This window comes from Poecilia formosa, unplaced genomic scaffold (genome assembly GCF_000485575.1).
Source record: "Poecilia formosa unplaced genomic scaffold, Poecilia_formosa-5.1.2 Scaffold124, whole genome shotgun sequence".
In the NCBI taxonomy this organism is placed as follows: Eukaryota; Metazoa; Chordata; class Actinopteri; order Cyprinodontiformes; family Poeciliidae; genus Poecilia; species Poecilia formosa.
Genome location: NW_006800063.1, coordinates 1751957 through 1772104, shown reverse-complemented (window position 1 = coordinate 1772104; position 20148 = coordinate 1751957). Strand labels below are relative to the sequence as shown.

Here is a 20148-nt window from a genome sequence, read left to right as displayed (position 1 = left end):
GGAAACACTGAAGCAACGTGGCAAAATGTAAAAAAGCTTACCTCACACCCTAAGAAGTGACTGAGAAATATCACACTCTTATCCAAGCGATGGTATTTATTGTCATAAATCTGCAATTTCTTACAGGTTGTGAACCACAGTAGGAGGCATGTAAACAGCCCAGCAGGGGATCCAGTAATGATTTTAGTTGACACAGACTTTTACTAAAGCTTTAATAGTTTAGAGCAGAGGATGCATGTCTTTTTACACTGATAACAATGACAGGATGACACTCGGAGCTTCATCTGTATCCGAAACAGCGCAGGTGTGGCCCGTAGATGGTTTGATCTATCCAGCGGCGGAACCTGGACACAGCGGTGTACACGCCTGGAAACTGAGCGTCGCCGCAGCCGTTGCCCCATGAAACCATGCCGTACACCCGGCCCCTGCACACCAGCGGCCCGCCCGAGTCTCCCTGCAAAGACAAGACCACACCCTCTATCAGTTACCGAGCCACAATGTCCCCTTGGTGATTACACCTTCAGATTTCACATGAAGCTGAGCCTGTGGGAAAACGTTTGAGCAGGGGCTTGCTAATCTTTTGGCTTGAATGTCTCAGGGATTTAAGGTCACTTTTATTGTATTGTCTTCAAGCATACTAATATAATGTTACATAATTTGAGGTGTCATTCATTTTGTAGAACAAATGACGTCCAGTGAAAAAGCCTCACTTCGCAGATATGAAATATTGCATTTCAGAAATGGTAGCTTTTAGTAATCGTCTCTAAATTTCAAAGATTGTTTCAAAAACATCTCAAAATATTCTGGAAAAATATTTAAACTTGTGTTTGTATATTTTTCCCCCTCTTCAAACTGTTTTTCAGTGTTTCAGTGAAACATTGCATTCACCAATGCAATGTTTGTGATTAAATAGTAAACAGAAAAAAACCCACTTTGTAGAAGCGTAAGCAGAAATTTTTATATTTTTATTTGTCATCTTGGAACTGTAAACTTCAAAGTACTTTACTAGGATTTAATAGGATTGATGAACTCAAATCAGAGTGTAACTTTGATAGTGGGAAGAAAATGATCCATGGTTTCACATCAAATTCAACTGTGAATTGCAATCATTCGCTTTCCTCTAAAACCTCTAGATGAATTACAACAAAAACAGTTGCCTTTTAGAAGTCCTTCAATTCAAGGATATCGTCCTCTGCATTTTTTTTTCTTTTTTCAGAATAAATAAATTTTATTCCATGAAGGTGTCAGAGATTTTGATAGAGAAGATTAGCAAAGAAGCAAAGAAGCAATCAGGACTCTCAACGGCTACCGGTTGTGCACAAATCCAGCCATTTCGGAACAATGGCAAGAACAAAATAAACGTGGAAAGTTAGCCATAAAAAGTCAAATTTACAGTTTATTTTGAGGCATATAGAGGAAACATGCACAAGAAGATACTCTCATCAGATGGGACCAAACTAAACTGTCTGGCATGAATGCAAAACACTGTGTGACAGAAAACTAATGCTGTACTTCACTGTGAACACCACCCACGTGATGAAACATGGTGGTGGACGTAGCATGCTGTGGGCAGGCTTCTTCTCTGCAGAGACAGGTAAGTTGCATAGAGTTGATGGAATGCTACATATTGCTAAACATCGAACATTCCTGGTCAAGTCAAACCACAGTTGTATTAAATTGGCAAAGTCAAAGTAAAGACCAAAATTATATTGGGAATCTGCAACAAAAAAAAAAAAAATTCAGATTTTTATGAGTAAAAAATACACAATGTTTCCCTTTCACCCCACAAATGTAGATTTTGGTTTATATTGATCAGTCATGAAAAATCACATTGAAGTTTAACATACAATGAAGTTTGTCGTTGTAGGATGACAAATGTGAAAATGATTGAGGGGTGTGAATACTTTCATTGCCGTTTTATCGCGCAACTGCTTGAAAAGTCTCCCAGTACAGAGTTAGATGTATCAGTTTTAGAAGTAGGTTTCTCTTCACAAAGGCAAATGACTACTGGTACATCGCATATTGAATTTCAGGTAATTTTCTTCTCACATTAAAGGCTAAGAAAGAAAGGAGACACATGAATAAGCACAATGAATGCACCATAACATCCACCAGCATTTAAGTGTGCTGTTGTTTTGCTGCCATCCACCAGATTAGCTCTTTTTTTTTTTTAAATCACAGTTAAACTTTGACCTTTGAGACTTCCCATTTCATCTGCAACTACAGTCTGGCATGTCAGCCTAACAATTCATTATGTACTGACATAACAAGCTGTGTCCTCTTACTGACAAAGGGATGGACTTCCCCAAAACTGTGTTACCGATATACTCCGATGTGAGATGAGAATCAGATCAGCTTGTGCTACCTGATATACATTATGGCATTACTGGGCGATGGAAAATGTATTGTCTGAGAAATAAATTAACGTGTTTTCAAGGACAAGACACTCCCGCTTGTCCAAACAGGTTGAGCCGTGTGCCACCCTACGGCCCCCGGGTTAACCTTGCACGCGTCCTTTCCTCCGGACGGGTAGCCGGCGCAGATCATGTTCGCCGTGATGTTGCCGTTGAAGGAGTCGCTGCCGTTGCATCTCGCGGCTGAAACAATGGGCACTGTGACCGTCCTGAGCTTAACAGGGACCTGTCCTCCACCACTCACCCTGACGTGGCCCCATCCAGACACCTGACACAGGTGGCCTTCGACCACGCCTGTGCCCTGTCTGGGGAGAGGCGCCAGTGACACAAACTTGTTCAGGACCATAGGGGCACGCAACTGAGAGTAAAAGAAAAGGAAAAGGAGGTTGTAAAATGTTCACACACACACACACACACACACACAGTTTTGAAAAGATGAATCTCTGCAGTACCTTGATGAGCATGATATCAGCGTTGTTGGTGCTGCTGTTGTATGAGGGATGAACGACCAGCTTGTGGGGTTTAGCGTACTGCTCAGTACCCTCGAAGATATTTACTTTGTAGTCGCCTGCCACTATCATCATCTGATCTGCCCTAAAACACACACATGCAAGCATTGCACGGAACGTCACTTTTAAACATTATCATTTTCATGCATTTTTTTTTTCCACCTTCAAGATGTGTGTTTGTGCAATGATGGGAGTGCAACACAATATATTACTACTCTGAAAAGGAAAATGTGATTTAAAAGAAAATCTTTCAGAAGGATGCAGCACTCTTGAAACATCAATTGAGAAAGAAGGTTATTTGGTCACAACTCTAGTTCCCCCACGTTTCACTCAAGTATGCTCGTTTGAAGTGGAAATAAACTGCAACAGGATGTAAAATATACAAAACAAAAATGTATTCCACAGTTTGTTAAATCTTCTTCCAGGGCAGATGAGGGCTGAGTTGTATTCAACAATAAGCAAACTAGGAAAAATGTGCAGCGCTGTCTTCCCTATTGACGTGTCTGCATTACTATTTTGACTATTCACTAAGCCGAAATATGGACTTCTTAAAGGAAGCCGTTCTCCTTTGGTGTTACCTAATTCTAATTCCTGAGCCACAACAGGAGAGCAGGAGAGTCCAGAACTAAAAGGTTTGGTTGCTGCTACACAAAAAGTTGATTGTGAACAGATTGTCAACTGACTCCATGAAATCAGGGCTCACAGCTGTGATGATTATTTTTCAAAGTCAGAAATTTTTATCTGCAGATGTTGATTTATTAAAATCGCTTTAGTAGATTAAAAATGAGTAAGTGTGGTGAAAAACAAAACCCATTTCATTCGGTTGCTTTATAATTCTGCACCATCTGAGCTGTCCAGTACTTGTACACACATAGGTATTCTCATAACAAAAACTCAAAAACTCACTTCTACTTTCCTAAGAATTTACACTTGCTAACATTTTGGATTGACTTTCAGCAGTGTAGTTGTACAAAGCAATATATTCAGGAGAACAGCCTATTGAATAATTGTGCGCAGAGTTTATTTCTGTACTTGTTTGAATAAGTAAATGGCATACGGGAAAAATGTGTCAGCAGTGTAGAAATTTACCAGCTCAGGGTGTGGAAAAGGATTGACTGCGACTGCAGCTGGATGGATCGGGAACAATGGCTTACTGTGATCTGGCAGGACTGGGGCAGTGCTACGGAGATATGGATGATTTCCAGGAACTAGACAAGATGACACTTCACTGTCACTCTGTGTTTGACACACACACACGCGTGCGGACACGTACACACACAAGAATGATGCTGCACCAAGGTCAGCTGACTCAACTGTATCTGTTTGTGTCCAGTTTGACCTCCAATGCACAGGTTTGCTGTGACATTACCTGTTTATACCAGAAAGGGCTTTTTTTTTTGTTTCCAAAAATATGCGCCTACCATACTGAGTGACACAATAAACTGACTAAAATTTACATAATTAAATGGTGTAAGCAATTGGATGCAGTGGGTTACATTTAGGGGTTTTGCAGTAAAGGGGGCTTACATGAAAGATGCACAGTACATTTTTTTCTATCACATGAAATCCCAACACAATATGTCAAAGTTAGGAAAGTGAATGTAAAAAAAAATGCTATTGCTTCTTAGACATTATAAATTATGTTACGGAGTAGTTTTTATTCGGAACGCACAATATATCCGCATTAACATCGGTATCGACAGATACAAGTCAATTTTTTCTGCACAGTAAAACTGGGGCGATATTAATAACTGATGTTTATTTCCGCCTTTCTTGCCATTTGTGCGTGTGCTTCAGGTGGGGCAGGGAAGAACATGTGACAGTGACAGCGATGCGACACAGGATTTGTGGGTGTTCGACTGAGGCAGAGAAGCAATGTCAGCGGCGAGGACATTTTTCACAGTGTCGAAAGGACTGGGGAGAATATATATTACATGAATCGTGTAGCGGTATCCTTCAAGCTCATAGTTACAGATGATTACAGCTGTTGGACACTCTTACCCGATGTTACAGTGCGCTGCAGTCAGAACCCAGTACCTGTGAACTAGCGATCCCCCACAAAAGTGTTGGCGGCTTGATCTCTGAAGAGACACCATGTATTTGATGGAGTTCGGTGCAGCGACGTGGCCGCCGATTATGCGGCTCTGCATAAGCGCTCGGCCTGCACGGAGAAACAAACAGGATGCAATCTATACACATGTTTACGTTTAGATTTACTGTCAATTGTCCATCATTGCTGTCGGATATGAATTGATGGACAATCAAATATTCTCCTGGTAAACTGGATTAGCAGTGAAGCATTGGGATAGTTTATCCTAAAAAAAAAAAAAAAAAACAGCAAGCAACCAAAGCTGCATTTGTAGGAAAGCTATGACAGCTGGTCAAAGTCCACGTGTAAAACAGAACGCCCTCGGTGAGTAGAAAGACTGTAGAGTTTTGCTCGTTATCCCACTTCCTCCAAGTTAATTTACCCATTTGGAAAATTGCTACATTTCTGCCATATGGGGGGCCTCGGTGCAATAAAGGTAATGGAACGCAGCGTCACTACTTCACTCTGGCTGCAGAAACATTACAGCAGGGACTCTCCTGCCAGCATTATGTAACTACTGAACCGTGGAGCTCTGACCTCAGGCTGCACAATCAGAGACGGAGGAGAAGTGGGCATCATTTCCTGCGACTCCTCAACATGAGGGGGAAAGAATGCAGACTCTCTCAAAATCATTCATATCCATTTCCACTTATGATTGATCGAGATCTTTCTTTGTTCAACACCATTCCAAAAATAATTAAATAATGTGACTCAGCAAACTTCTCAGTTTTTTTTCCCACCTTTTATCTTTTTTCTGACATATTTGCATCTTTAACGCTTAAACTAGATTCTAGTGATTCTAAATAGGATTTTGAACCCATTCTGAGGTATTTTAACACTTTCATGCATGAATTATGATCCTTTGTATCAGGATGTTTTTTTCCAATTTCTTTTTAAATTTTATTAAGGCATAAAAAAGGTAGAAAAATGTTGTAAAAAATGTTTTATTTTTTTATTTTTTTAGGTGGTCAATTGTAATTTTCTCCAAATACAAAGTTGTTATTTGAAAAATACATCAGTAGTATTGTTCTTTAGGGGTTATCTGATGTCAGTAGAAGGAGGGACCCAGTTGGTTGGCATGCTTTTCTGTCTGTTGGCCATATTGCATTTAACAAAAATAATTTCTTGCACTTGCAGCTGATGGCCAGTAGTTATAGTGTGTTCAATGATGCATTAGTGTCCACTTCAGTGGTCCTTGTGCATTTATAACATAAAAATCCACAGGAAGCACAAGAAAATGGCTTTTAGATAGCTGTCCACTGTAGTGACCACTATGCATAAAAGAGTTAAAATTTGTAACCATTATTAGAACTATTTTAGAAAACCATTTTGCTGCTCAAAAATCCCTTTTTTTTTTTTTTTTTTTTTTTTTTTCTTTTTTTTTTTGCATTGAACCAGTCATGGCTGCAGCATGTCCATTGAGAGAAAGAGAAAACTGTTGGTCTCTTTGCTGGACAGTTGTGTCACTCACAACAAATATTTAATTACTAAAACAATCTGTATATCATTTGCATTCCTGTAACTTTTATAATCTCATCCAAGTTGCACACTACACTTTAAAAAAGCTACCGAGAGCCTTGTAGGACTTTGTGTGTTAACTAAGGCCAGTGCACTACCGACTGAACAGTCAACTTTTCCTTAGGAAGATGCATTGAATGTCAACTTTTACCATGAAATAGAGTCTAAAACCAGACTCTTGGCTCACTCATGTGCTTAGCTTGTACTTTAATTTCACACAGCTGTAGCAGTTCAACTAAAAAGGGAGACAAAAAGGTCAATCGGGCTGCTGGTTCTGGTTTAGATTGCTGGATGTCCTGAGTGGTCCTTCTCTTTTTTTGCTTCAGAAAGGAATTGCATGTGCAGAAAAATAGTTGAGCTCACTGGAGGTGAGCCAACGTAAAACTAGATGATCATAGCAAAGTGTGTAATACAAAAGAATAAATTTTTCGTAACCCGATCTTCTCCCAAATTGATCAGATCTGGTACTGAATCGTCTCGGCATAGCTTCTTATTGGTTCGGTATTTTTTTCATCTCTCTTAATATTCAGCTTTGCCTCAGGAGGAGCCAGCAGGTGAAGTGAGGCATGAGTCGTTGTCTGATGCTGATCAGCCAATCAAACGTGATTTTGGTTGAAATTATATTATTACTATTATTATTATTATTATTATTATTACTAAGACACATGAAGAGAGATAGAAAATAAACAGACTAACCTTGAAGATAAAACTTACTCCACTCTTGTGCTAGTTTACATTTAATTAGCTAGCCGTGTAGGCATTTGACTAAATTAATGTTCAGGCTGACGTCAGAGTTTAACCTAAAAAACATTATTTATCATGGATTTTCTTAAAACACGTTTCTAAATTATTCAAATGAGAAATTCTACGTCGCTTTACGTAGTTAACTCTTCACTAAGGAAAAGATAAGGATTGATTTATGTTGAATCTTGGGTGGATCATAAAATTAAAGCGTGTCAAATTGAATTTTGTCTTTGTTGATTCTGCAGTGTTTGGGCTCACCAGGGCCTTACGTGGATCTTTGTGTTCTCTCAAAAGTCCAAAGGAGCCCCGAAAGTAAAAGCAAAGTCCAGTTTTTAACCTTATGAGGCTGGATTGGGGAACTAGTGGGGCTCCTTCTCTTTCTCAAAGCATCTTTTTTTGTTTTTCTTGCAGTAGCGTATTGCATTGTGCGAGCACAAAATGTCTGCAGAAAAATGACTCACTATCTGAAAGTTAAGAAGGAAGGCAGCAGTCTGTTGGTCTGACATGTTCAAAGTTTGCACTCTGGCTGAACAAGACATCAGCAACTATATTTCAAATTCAATTTACAAATTAGTTAATTTATCCCGAAAGGAACTTTAAATAAAGTATACCAATTTATTTATTCAATTCAATGATTTTTTTATTTTTTTATTTTTTTACTATGCAACAATAAAGGAGATACATTAAACTATTACATTTTAGGCATTTATCCCAAAAAATGTACTCACTGTTGACCGCGGTTAGCGCCAGGAGCAGACAGGCTAAACACATGAGCAGGTTCATCATATAGCAAACAGGGATGTTTCTTTAGACGATATGACTGGATCACTGCAGACAAGCAGCCTTCTCTCTGTCAGCCCAGGCTGTTCATTCCTTCTTCTCTGGTACCAGTGGAAGTGATTCTAATCAAACTGTATCCTTCAGTTTCCCTATTAAAAAAAAAAAGTTTTTAATTTCACTGGTTTTCATGAAGCTGCAAAGTCACTCTGGGATGGGCTGAGAGGAGAAAAAGAGAAGAAGGAGCAACAAAAGTTCACATTCAGAAAGTCTTTATTATCAGAAATGCCTGTCCTCTGACCCTCCTGACTTGTTGAAAGGCCCGACGTTGTTGCCATAGCAACAAAGATGGCACTGTGCCCGGGTGGGTTCATCTATACTGTATCAGCACGCTCTGTTTCAACATCCAGGATTATCCCTGCTGAAGTATCTGTGTGAGTGTGTGTGTGCGTGTCTGTGTGGGTGTGAGAGTATGTGTTCATGTATTTGATACAGTGTAAGGACCATTTTTCCAACAAATGCTACGTTGTGAGGACCGACTGGTCCTTATGGGGCCCAAAGCTCATTGAGAATAGGTGCTGTTTTTGGGTTAGGACTAAGGTTTAGGACAAAGGTTGTGAACTGAGTATGGGTTAGATGTAGGGTTAGGATCAGGATTTGGCTGTAGAAATTAATGAAAAATGGATGGAAGTCAATGCAAAGTCTCTAGAAAGATGTACTGTGTGTGTGAGTATATATGTGTGTGTATTTCTGTGTGGTTTTGTTGTGTAATCGTGGGGATATTCACACAGAGGGATTCTGCACCCAAGTGTCTCTTTCTGACTCATCGGCCATTGCTGAATCTGTGTCAGCAACGATAAGAAGCCCTTATCAACCTACGACGACAATGATGATGATGATGATGATGATGATGATGATGATGATGATGATGACTGTGATTATGATCAGCCATCTGGCAAGTCAATATCAGCCACAGTGGGAGGGCTGGGAGGGAAGTGTTGGTGTGTGTGTTGTTGGGGAAGGGGGGAGGGGTAAGAGGAGGCGGTCACCTGACCTCCTCTTGTCCCACATGTGGAGCCATCTGACTAATTGATGTTTTACCCAGAGAAAGGGAGAAACGGCTTTGTGTGTTGTGACCTTCCATGGCCAGGTGTTTCCCAAGTCCGAGCTGCAAATGAACACAGCACCAGATTGACCATTTTCCTCCAGACAGCAAGAAAATGGTGAAAAAGACTTTCCAAAATTTTCTTTCTAAGTTTTTTTTTTCTTCTTTTGTACATCATTAATTTATTATTTTATGAACAGCATATTTTTAAGCTTCATTTATTTCAACTGAGCCCTGAGCAGACCACTGTGGAACACGGTGGTGGTAGCATCATGCTGTGTGAGGACGCTTTTCTTTAGCAGGAGATGGACTTACATGGAATGGTTCAGACGAAACCATAGTTATGTTCTGAAACTGCCCAAGAAAATCCAATTATGCTTCTGTAGTTGTCTTGTTAATGGACCTCTGCAGCTTCTCCAGAGATATCATGGCTATTTCTTTGATTATCACTCTTCCGGACATTCCTGTCAGTTCAGGTGGAAATGCACAACACACGTTTTCATGCTGTTATTCATAAAAGACTTTTTTTTTTTTTAACCGTGCATCACCCTTCTTTCGCTCTAGTTTGTGTTGTTCTGTGGGGAAAGGTTTGATTCTCTTGTCTTTTCTATTTTTCAACTCCAACATTCATTTCCCAAAACATTCCCTGTCTCACAAACACGCCAGACACAAAGGCGCACACTGTTTTTGTCACAGCGACGCTTCACCCGAGGGAAAGCTCAGCATGCTATCACCTTCCAAGCTCACAGGTGGAGCGACACCTCGGGGAGTGCTGATTGTATGTAGGCTAGGAGTTGCAAACACCCATGTGGCTGCAAACTCTGTGAGGAAATAAATGAGCGGAGTCTGGGGCAAACATGGCTGTGAGGGGCAAAATGAAATAAGAAAGGAGTTACATTTCAGCTGAAGCACGGTCAGCAGCACCTTCGCACATGGTGGTTACTTTTGATCACGAGTCAATGTGAGATGTACAAAGAGGGTTAAGCAGATTTACTCTCTGACCAGCTTTACAGGAATACTAGAGGGGGACAAAAAGAGAAAACTTTTCCTTGTTCAAAGAAAGAATGACTGCCATCGTCTCCTGCCTCTTCTCAGGTGGACAGAACACGAGAGGGCTCTTTATAACATCGCTGGATATAAAAACAACATGTCGAACGAGTATAGGTTGTCATTTCACTGGCTTGTTGGGTTTCATGTCTGCAAAGATTCACTTTATCTGCAACGCCGAACAATAAGTTGATGCTGTGAGAACAAAGGCCCCCCCGAAGAAAAAGGTGTAATAAAAGAAGGATAAAGTGTTTTTTTTTTCTTCTTCTTCTAGTACTGGGTCAGATACTCTCCTTTCTGAATGTGACAGAGATGTTAATAATGGTGAGGGATAATGAGAGGGACAGGCTTATTTAGAGTATAAAAGAGTCCTGAGACTTCTCCGTCTCCTCGTGATGTGTGGGAATGTTTTAGTGTGTCTTGAAGCTGGTAACTTGGAGGATTTTGACAAAACTGTTGATAAGGTGAGAAAGCTTATGTGTTGCTACCACTAAGCAGTGAGAGTGTTAATCGCATCCCTGGCAGACTTAGATTTAAAAGGCTTTTCATTCGCTGCTCAAGAAGTTGTTTTTCATCCAGTCAAAAGAAACATGTTGATCATACTGAAAGATTACTGCAAACCTAAATCTGCCAGGGTGATGAATGACTCCTGAGCTCTTTTCTTCATGGTTATGTTATGTTATGTTATCATTTTATATATAGCATAGATTTACATTATGTTATTTTACCTAGTGTTACTTTACATTATGCAATGAAATGTAAGAAAATGTTTGATTATTTACATCACATTTTATTACTTTATGTTATGTTGCATTTTCTTTTGTTGTTAGAGTAACTGTCATGTTACATGTGTTGTGATATGTTGCATTGCATTATGTCATGTTATAATCTGTCAAATTTTGTTCTGATTGCATCTCCAAACTTCGGTGCAAGTGTTGATCCTGAAGTATTGTGCATTTCGTGTATTTGATAGTTATGATTTATTGCCGCTGTGTGAAAATGATCTTGCTTCTGAGATTTATTTTACCACTTGTCTTTCTGTTGTTCATTTAGCAATTCAAAATGGAATGAATTAATATTACTTGTTTGTTTTGTGTATACGAACAGTACGACGCTTGTGCCCTTTTCCATCAGCTTTCCGTGAGGATTTTTGTCTTAACTTGATTTTTATTGTCTGTATCTTTCTTTTTTTTTATGTAGCAGCTGATATGACGCAACTTGCTCCCTACTGTCTCCTCTTACTGCTCGCCCTGATTGTTGCTAGCCTGGCAGGTGAGAAATGATACGCATTGCTGTTTTGCCAGAATATTCACGTGGATCTGCTTGCAAATGCAACCTTTCGTAGAGGAGAACGAATGTTTTGTTTTTCTTTGTCTCTTTTAGTTGAGAATGATAACAGAATTGTTGGTGGCACAGTGGTAGAGCCTTACTCTATCAAATATCAAGCCTCTCTCCTGTACAGAGATTCCCTCTTCTGTGGAGGCACCCTGGTTCACCCGCAGTGGGTGGTGTCTGCTGCCCACTGCTGGAGGCCGTAAGTTACTGCAGCTGTCCTCCTTCACCAGTCACGCCAACACACATTAATATGTAACAGAAGTTAGTCCACATCGTGACGCTTAGAATGGATTATAATAGTTAGTCTTTTATGGCAGAAAGAAATAATATCACATAATTCTGATCTCATCGGGTGTCTTTACATAAACACGATGAAGTGTATTGTGTACTTTTTTTTTTTTAATAACCTCTGCAGGAATCAGCTGATGAAAGTGGTCCTGGGGGAGCATAACATCAAAGAGAAGGAAGGATATGAGCAAATATTTGACGTCTTGTTAATCATAAAACACTACCAGTTCAATTACTGGAACCTGGACAACGACATCATGCTTCTTAAGGTAAAACATCCGCTGTGACAAATGTTTGGATTTAGAAAATGCTGAGTCACTCAGAAATGGGTGGTTAGAGCCACTGGACTGAATGTCCCAGAGATGTGAAAGACAACAGAGAGAAGATGAAAACTTTAGCTGACCTTATACACAAATTTCAAATCTAATTGGTGTCCAAAAGTAGTATTTAAATGAAATATGCAACCATGTGTAAATACATAGCAGTATATTTCAATATGTCATTTATTAATATATATTTTTAATGTGAAGTCTAATTAATGTATATAAATATTTTTTAGCATTTTTTTTCTGTGCAATTATTGTTATTATTTTATGAGGATTTTTGGGAGGTAAAAAAAAAAGTGCAATAATAATAATAATAAATGCAACATTTGAAGTCTTTCTACAGATGAATATTTAAAAATATATGCAAGTTATGATTTGGATTGCAACACCAAGTGCAATAACCCCAACCCCCCAAAAAAGGCAAAATATGCAAAATCTAATAACTAATGACAAAAAAATGGCATCGACAGTGTAGTTTCATTGTCGCCTTTTTTCATTTTTTTAAATTCACTTGGACATTTTACAAAGCAGACTTACATGACACCAGTGAGGATTTGTTGCTGGAAAGCATCTTAAATGCATTGCAAACATTTTCAGGTGGCTAACCAACTGGTTTGTTCTTTTGTGGAAAGCTGGACCGTCCTGCTGTCATCAACGAAGTGGTCAGTCCAGTTATTTTGCCCCGCACGGGCACTTTGCAAAACTTTGCTCGGTGCACTGTTAGCGGATGGGGAGTCACCTCTGTCTATGGCCAGAGCCTGTCGCCTGAGCTGATGTCTGTAGACGTGGATTACTTCGCAGACTGTTGGTACTACTACTACTTCAGGATCACAAACAACATGATCTGCGCTGGGTCCACTGATGGAGGAAGAGATTCTTGTCAGGTGAGTCACTAAACCACTAAACCAAAGGTTGGAGATGGAGAGGAGGTGTTGCTTTGCTCTCGGTGTTTAACGATTACAAGGAGAGAAACAAAAAGTCAGAAATAAGTTCAGTTGATTAAACGGTTAGCACAAACAACCATTTTATTTCGAGCAGTGAAGCAAGCTTTAAGCATACTTAAGTTCTTTTCAAAATTGTTCCACCAATATTAATTTTTAAATACATTTCAAGGTGTTTGACAAATCCAGATATTTTATGAACCAGACCTAGTTCGGATTGTTTAACCAGTTTATCTGGAAAAAACATGTCTGAACGGGAAATGCAGGAATTGACGCTAAACCAAAGGGTGTGACAGCTGATGAGTTATTGTTTTGCTCTCAGTGTTTAACAATTCCCAGGAAAGAAACAGGAAGTGAGAACTAAATTCAGCTGATAAAATGGTTAGAACAATAGCCACTGTATTACTTCATTTTCTTTACCGGACAGAGCAGAGAAAGAGGTTTTAAGGACACCTAAGATCTGTTGCAAATTGTTCCTCCAATGTTAATTTTGTTTTACATTTCAAGGTGTTTGACAAATCCAAATATTTTATGAGCCAGACCTACTTCAGATTGTTTAAATAGTTTATCTGGAAAAAAACAAACAAACAAAAAAACATGTCTGAACGGAAAAATAGTTGTCACGCACGAAAGTTTGATTTTTAATTAAAACCTATTTCATCCCTTTAGATTTCTTGGATTTAGCTCTAAAAAATATTCCCTTCATTTGCTCCTGCCAGGGAGATTCAGGAGGACCGCTGGTCTGCAACGGCAGACTGGAAGGCATTGTGTCATGGGGCATCGGCTGTGCTTATGCTTTTTACCCCGGCGTCTACACTAATGTGAGAAACTACGTCTCGTGGATCGACTGGGTCATCCAGAACAGCTAACCATCCACCAGAAGACCCTCCTCAGATGAATCTTCAAATGGATGCTGAAGATCAAAAGGCTTTTCTGTCTTTTTGATAGTTTATCTTAATAAATTTGAATGAATCTGCCAAGGTGACCGAACTTACAGAGTGATATTTTTTACACTTTTTTAATCAATGACTGGAACTCAGATTATTCTTATTATAACAGATCAACACAGAGAGAAAGTTTGTTTTTGTTTTTTTAATAGATACACTTTCATTGTTTTTTTTTTTAGACCCTATTTCAAATAAGGTTGCAAATTCATGTCTGGGATTTTTTTTTTTACCCCTCTCAAACAATTCTTCTAATAAGTACAAAAAAAAAAGAAGCTAAAATAAAGATACATATTTTCTCAAACTGACTTGTCCTTTTCTGTTGTTTTGCTCACCTTGAGCTAAACATGAACACGTGAGTCTTTCAAAAACATATATCCTCTTTTACATTTTGTAATGAAGTCTTTAGATGAATATTTAAAAATGTATGCATGTTATGATTTGGACTGCAACACCAGGTGCAAATCTGGTGTTGCAGATTTGCACCTGCAAATCTGCAACACCAGATTTGCAGGTTTGCAAATCTATTTTGCAAAATATGCAAAATCTAAGACTTTTACATTTTGTAATGCAAAATGTAAAATAGGATACATATTTTTAATCTCGATCTTAATGTAAATATTTCTATTCATCCTTTTCTCTTCTATTTTTATTACTGCAGCAGGCATAATTTTAACAAAGATCCTGAGTATTTTTGGAAAGGTAAAAAANTTACTGCAGCAGGCATAATTTTAACAAAGATCCTGAGTATTTTTGGAAAGGTAAAAAAAAAAAAAAAAAGCAACAATGAGAATAATAATAGTGATATAAATTGCAACATTTGAATTCTTTCTACAGATGAATGCATACTTTAGGAAAATCTGCAAGCTATGAATTGGATTTCAATGCTAAGTGTAATAACGCAAAAAAGGAAAATATGCAAAATCTCAGGACCAATCAAATAAAAAAAAATGGCAACAACAGCATAGTTGCATTGCTATCTTATCAACTTTCAAAATTAGGTTCAGCTGTCATCATTTTCAGATGGCTGACTGGTTTTCCCTGCAACAACTGAGGCGTCACCTCATTCCAAATGTTGGAGTGGAATTTATTTCAACGTCATTTGTGAATGTTGGCTCTTGGACACTTCCACATTTTCAACAGTGGAGCTATCCAGGTTGAAAAGGGTTCTCGTTTTGGAGAAAGTGTCATTAAACTCCATATTCAAAAAAGCACCTCTCAAACTCAATGCAAGATGCCAGAGAGCACCAAGCTAATTTTTCTTTTATGTTGGAGAATTAATTTAATTCTACATAACTGTAACAGTAGGAGTCATAGTTTGTTAAATACTTTATTAAATATTTTTGCCCCATTTGATGACTGATGCCTGCTGTACTCACAAATGAATAAGGTAATTATTCCAACATTTATTGAACTTTCAGCGGCTGCAGTGCACATAATAAAGGTAAAATAACGCCAAACAACTCAAAACCACTTGTATCCGTTTACTTCCCCTTTTCTGTCATTGTGAATATTTTTGAGCGCCTTTCAAAAATATTCACATCTTTTTTTATATTCTGTATAAAAAATAAAAAATAAAAAAAAGGCCTACGCAAAGTCCTAATCAAATGTACAACACAAATACACAACCAGAACTAGACTGGGAAGATTTGCGTGACTCAACCCACATGACAGTTAAAGAAGACTCGCCCAAGTATATTTTGCTATAACTTGTCCTTTATTGCGGATTAAAACCGCCTCCCCTTTTCTTCATGACGCCATGTTGGGTTGGTTTCCGATTGGCTGTATGACTGCACCCTCACCCCTTTTCCCTCTGTCCTTTTCACATTTAAAGCAGAGCCACATCATTCTCACTTAGATACTCAAAACCAACCCAACAAAACAAAGAACGCAGGATGGACCAAAGGCACTTGTCACCGGAGGAAGTTAATGAACTGATCAATCAGTCCCACAAGGCCAAAGAACATTCTTACTCTCCCTACAGCAAATTTAGAGTGGGAGCTGCAGTCAAGACTCGAGACGGCCGTGTCTTTACAGGTAAGCTGTGGGTGTGGACAGCTGAGGAGAGCAAATAGGATGAACAGAGGTTGTATTTGATTTTCGGAAGAACAGAAAACTAGCACCATTGCTTATGACTGGGCTTCAGGACTTTTGAAAAACTGTAAGTACATTGTGTTCAGTGTTACACAGTCTGACTCAACCAAATCAGTTCTGACTTCTGGGATAAGATACTCAATTCATAATCTAAACGGCACATATGTAGGTTTGTTCTGAAGCTGATGCTGCAAAATAATGTTAATTGTTACCTAAGAGTTAACTATGTGGAAAATTCAGAGTAAAGTTTTACAATCCAGCCTATCAATCAACAATCCTCCCAGGTGACAGGGCGTCATAAGTCCATCTGACAGAATCACATGCTACCTTTTAACGATATAGATGCAATCTGTGTCAACCTCACCTTGTACACGGACACAGATGTCCTGTCAGCATTGCTGGACAGCACAAAGCTTGACAAGTCACCTGTTTTCATCACACGAGGGGGTTGGGTGAAGGGTGGTGAGGTGAATGACAAGCAAACAGCTGCGAGTCCAAAGACCCAGAGAGTCACTGTTTGAAAAGACCTGAATAAGTAAATAAGCCAGCTGTAACCTGTAACCTGTAGTGGGTCTCTTTACAGGATCACTCATTACGTCTGTTTGTGCCTCTGTCAGGTTGCAATGTGGAGAACGCATGTTACAATCTGGGAGTGTGTGCCGAAAGAAATGTCATTGCAAAGGCCGTGTCAGAAGGTTACAAAGACTTCATTGCCATTGCCATCGCCAGGTAACCAACGCCTTTGATTGGTCTCTGGAATTCACCCTGGACAGAAATTTGTCCTGTAGGCACTTCACATTTCATTTCTTTTTGCACATCAAAATGCCTAAATAATTATACAGTTTCACTCAAGTTTGCTAAATAAATTCTCAGGAAAAAAAAGCCCTCTCTACCCAGTGACACTATCCAGCTAAATCCGAGTCATTGTCTCCCAATGGGTACAATACAAATTCTCTGCTGAAATGTCACTGAAAGCATTTTTAAAAACTTATAGCATTTTATAGCAAGTCTAATAATCACTTTAGATTAATTTTTCTATAAACTAGAATGGAAAGCTGTTCTCATGTACTCATATCTTCCAAACAGTAAAGAAAAGTGTATTAATGAGCAACCACCAGACCTCTCCATTAGTCTTTGGAGACTTTATGGACTCTTAAGTTCATAAAGTCCTTAGGAGGCTTAAAGTTGACAATCAGCTCATTAATTTAACAGACCAAACCAGAGACTATAGTTAGTCATGAACAATTTCACTCTTTCTTGCCCAAATATTCAATACTTGTCTGTATTAAGGAAGTAAAGTATGTCAATGCTAACATAGCTAATAACCTAACCTAATATCAACTCTTAAGGATATTAAGGTCTTCATATTAGCTGAACACAGTTGCTAATGCTAGCTAATGTCCTAAAATTTGCATATTAGTTTATCCTAGCGTATTAACCACCTTTAGCACAAAGCTAATATTCACTCCTATTAGCGATACATTAAGCATTTAAGCTTATGATAGCTTAGCTTTTATTAGCATGTTAGCTAATGCTATCAAACTATTCAACCATAGCATAGTAACATCTGATGTTCATAGCTAACAAGCTTATACCTTTGCATTAGCCAAAGTTAGCATTTAAACTATTGCTGGCATCTGACATGCTATTTGAATGTTAGCATTATAAACATATTTCATCACTGAAATAACCTCTGAGTGCTCTACTGCGTAGACCTCACTTTTTCCATACTACCTAACACCTAAACATGATACATAGTGTTAATTTTTCCAGTTTTATCCTCTTTTTACTTTTTAAATGTTGATGCTTATTTTTACTCTTCAACAATGCAGCAACCACACTGCATTTTCAGAGGAAATGCATTTATTGTAGTTTAAAGGAAATTGTGCCTTCTGATCGTTCAGTGATATGGAAACAGAGCTCATCTCCCCATGTGGAGCCTGCAGACAAGTCATGAGAGAGGTATGATGTGTTTTTGTACTATCTATACCTGTTTTTTTCTGTCTCCAGGCAGTACATACACACATATATATATATATATATATATATATATATATATATATATATATATATATATATACACATGTACTGCTGAGGAATTCAATTGTACATGGCATCTTATGAATTTGTGAATGAACCATCTAAGATAGAAAGATAGAGATAATTATTTATTCTTATGTTTTTATTCTTCCAACTACAGTTTGGGTGTAATTGGGACGTTTACCTTACAAAGACCGATAAGTCGTACGAGAAGATGACTGTGGACGAGCTACTGCCCCGCTCTTTTGGCCCCGATGACCTGTCCAAGGAGAAGGTGTCCAACATTCCCAGCAATCACTGAGCTTGGATTATATGACGAGTTAATTTACAGAAACATGAGATGCACTCTGTTTTAGCATACACACAACCTTCTCTACATTTATTCTCATCTTTGGTAAAGTATGAGTAAAAAAAGAAAAACATATTTATATATAGAATAGAAGCATATCTAGTTGCAATAGCATAATCTCAAACTGAAAACTGTGTGCTGGTCTTTACCTCCCTTACGTTTAAAGCTTAACATAAATTTGCCTAATTTGAATAGCATGTTCTCATGTTTGTTTTTTTTTCCATGTTGGGGATCTAAGATACAACGTACTAATTTGAATAGGTAAATGTCTAAGGAAAAACAAATTAGTAGTCGAGTTTTTCTAAAGGTTTCAGTGGCGCTATTGTACTGCAATAAAAGAAATTGACTTAAAAGTTGTTTTGGTTTGTTTTGCACACACCTTTAACAGTAAACACCACTTGTTTAGCAGCAGTTAAATTTATGATTAATACCAATTTTTGTGTTGTCTGCAAACAAACAATATTTAAATGTTCTATATCCGCATTATAAAAATATGAACAAGAGATTTGTTTCAGCTTTGCACCACTGACTCAAAAACAACTGATGGCCTCTTAATGTAGATAAAAAATATTTATTAGTTCCAAGAAGCAAAAACAGAAATTGATGCACACATTTGAATAAATAAACATTTTCTGAAAATGAGTCCTCTTTCATTTTCTACAGCTAGACCAGAAAAGGATGTTAAGGTTTCAGTGTACAGCAAATATTATTTGTTGAGCAGCAAAGGATTATTAACAGTTAAGGAATTAATCATCAAGAAAAGTGAAATATTTATGCAGTGGAAAAAAAAAAACATTTATCCAGCAGCGTCTTTTGAGTCTACCTACTTGAAGCTTACACATTTGAGGTTAAAGGTTAAGATTTACAGAAAGACAGAATAATATGTTCTGACTGTTTCTCCCAAAAGTGACAACAAAAAAAAATCAGCTTTTAAATGAACATTTCCGATCGAATATTCCTATTTGATGTGTAAAATCTCTTGAAGCAGTTTCAAAGTTGAAATTTCTATCAGCTAAAAAAAATGAAGGGGGGAAAAAAATAAGTTTTGTGATTAAACTGAAAAGTGTGTCTGGTAGGAAACATTTGGCAAACAGGTTTCCTCTGACTGGATGTAATAACTGCTTAGCATTGAGGCAGCCTAGTTAAAGTCCTGGCTGGGATCTGTAAGATTCATGAATTTTAAGGAGTGTTTCATTGCTGAAATACCACTAAAGGCTTTATCGCTGATTTAGTAATGGCTTAAGTAAGATTCAACATGTGCTAAATAAAAAGTTATTGGGAGTTTGAAATCTGCCAGGGGTATGAATAATTCTGAGCCTAACTCTATTCCTTCAGACCACATGCTGAAAATCGATCTCTAAAGAGAAGTCTTAAAAAAAAAAAAAAAAGCTTCGAAGCTTGAGGCTTGTTGCGTGTTTAAATAATTTAAATGGTGCAAAAAAATGCCACACACTGAATGACTTCACCTAATAAATAAAAAAGATGGCAGAGAATCAAACTCCTGGGGTCGGATGAAGAAAACATGTGTACACACAAAAAGCCACGTACCGTATCCGCCTTTTCTTTACAGATAAACTGGTATTTACGAAGAAGATGAAAATCTCTTTATCGCAGACATTTCTGTAGCT

At 38.1% G+C, this 20148-nt stretch overlaps 2 protein-coding genes across 8 annotated transcripts; one reads left to right on the top strand and one right to left on the bottom strand.

Moving 5' to 3' along the window:
* Window positions 1-92: 92 nt before the first annotated feature.
* LOC103144367 (trypsin-like) lies at window positions 93-8351 on the bottom strand. 2 transcript variants are annotated; one of them, XM_016676020.1, is made up of 5 exons: window positions 8003-8351; window positions 4925-5084; window positions 2867-3008; window positions 2503-2772; window positions 93-454 (listed from the first exon to the last, which is right to left on the bottom strand). In XM_016676020.1, the coding sequence occupies exons 1-5, from the start codon at window positions 8058-8060 to the stop codon at window positions 281-283; spliced, it is 804 nt and encodes a 267-aa protein (XP_016531506.1). In that variant the 5' UTR covers window positions 8061-8351; the 3' UTR covers window positions 93-280. The 2 variants fall into 2 exon arrangements, with proteins under 2 accessions (XP_016531506.1, XP_016531507.1); XM_016676021.1 differs by having other exon boundaries at window positions 4961-5084; window positions 8003-8349.
* A 1987-nt stretch (window positions 8352-10338) lies between these two features.
* Window positions 10339-19908, top strand: LOC103144361 (cytidine deaminase). 6 transcript variants are annotated; one of them, XM_016676024.1, is made up of 6 exons: window positions 10339-10667; window positions 11404-11475; window positions 11587-11737; window positions 11954-12095; window positions 12785-13036; window positions 15872-15954. In XM_016676024.1, exons 2-6 carry the CDS (start codon window positions 11412-11414, stop codon window positions 15893-15895), a joined length of 633 nt encoding a protein of 210 aa, XP_016531510.1. In that variant the 5' UTR covers window positions 10339-10667; window positions 11404-11411; the 3' UTR covers window positions 15896-15954. The 6 variants fall into 6 exon arrangements, with proteins under 6 accessions (XP_016531510.1, XP_016531509.1, XP_016531508.1 ...); XM_016676023.1 differs by having other exon boundaries at window positions 10342-10667; window positions 15896-16068; XM_016676022.1 differs by lacking the exon at window positions 15872-15954 and adding an exon at window positions 13813-14421 and having other exon boundaries at window positions 10352-10667; window positions 11407-11475.
* Window positions 19909-20148: the final 240 nt, after the last annotated feature.

Excerpts from the sequence above, each read along its gene's own strand:
- LOC103144367 (XM_016676020.1), bottom strand. The coding sequence starts at position 8,060 with ATGATGAACCTGCTCATGTGTTTAGCCTGTCTGCTCCTGGCGCTAACC. Across the intron at positions 2,773-2,866 it reads CTGATATCATGCTCATCAAG|TTGCGTGCCCCTATGGTCCT; the intron begins GTACTGCAGAGA and ends TTTTACTCTCAG. Across the intron at positions 455-2,502 it reads GAGGAAAGGACGCGTGCAAG|GGAGACTCGGGCGGGCCGCT; the intron begins GTTAACCCGGGG and ends TTGTCTTTGCAG.
- LOC103144361 (XM_016676022.1), top strand. The coding sequence starts at position 11,412 with ATGACGCAACTTGCTCCCTACTGTCTCCTCTTACTGCTCGCCCTGATT. Across the intron at positions 11,476-11,586 it reads GATTGTTGCTAGCCTGGCAG|TTGAGAATGATAACAGAATT; the intron begins GTGAGAAATGAT and ends TGTCTCTTTTAG. Across the intron at positions 13,037-13,812 it reads GAGGAAGAGATTCTTGTCAG|GGAGATTCAGGAGGACCGCT; the intron begins GTGAGTCACTAA and ends TGCTCCTGCCAG.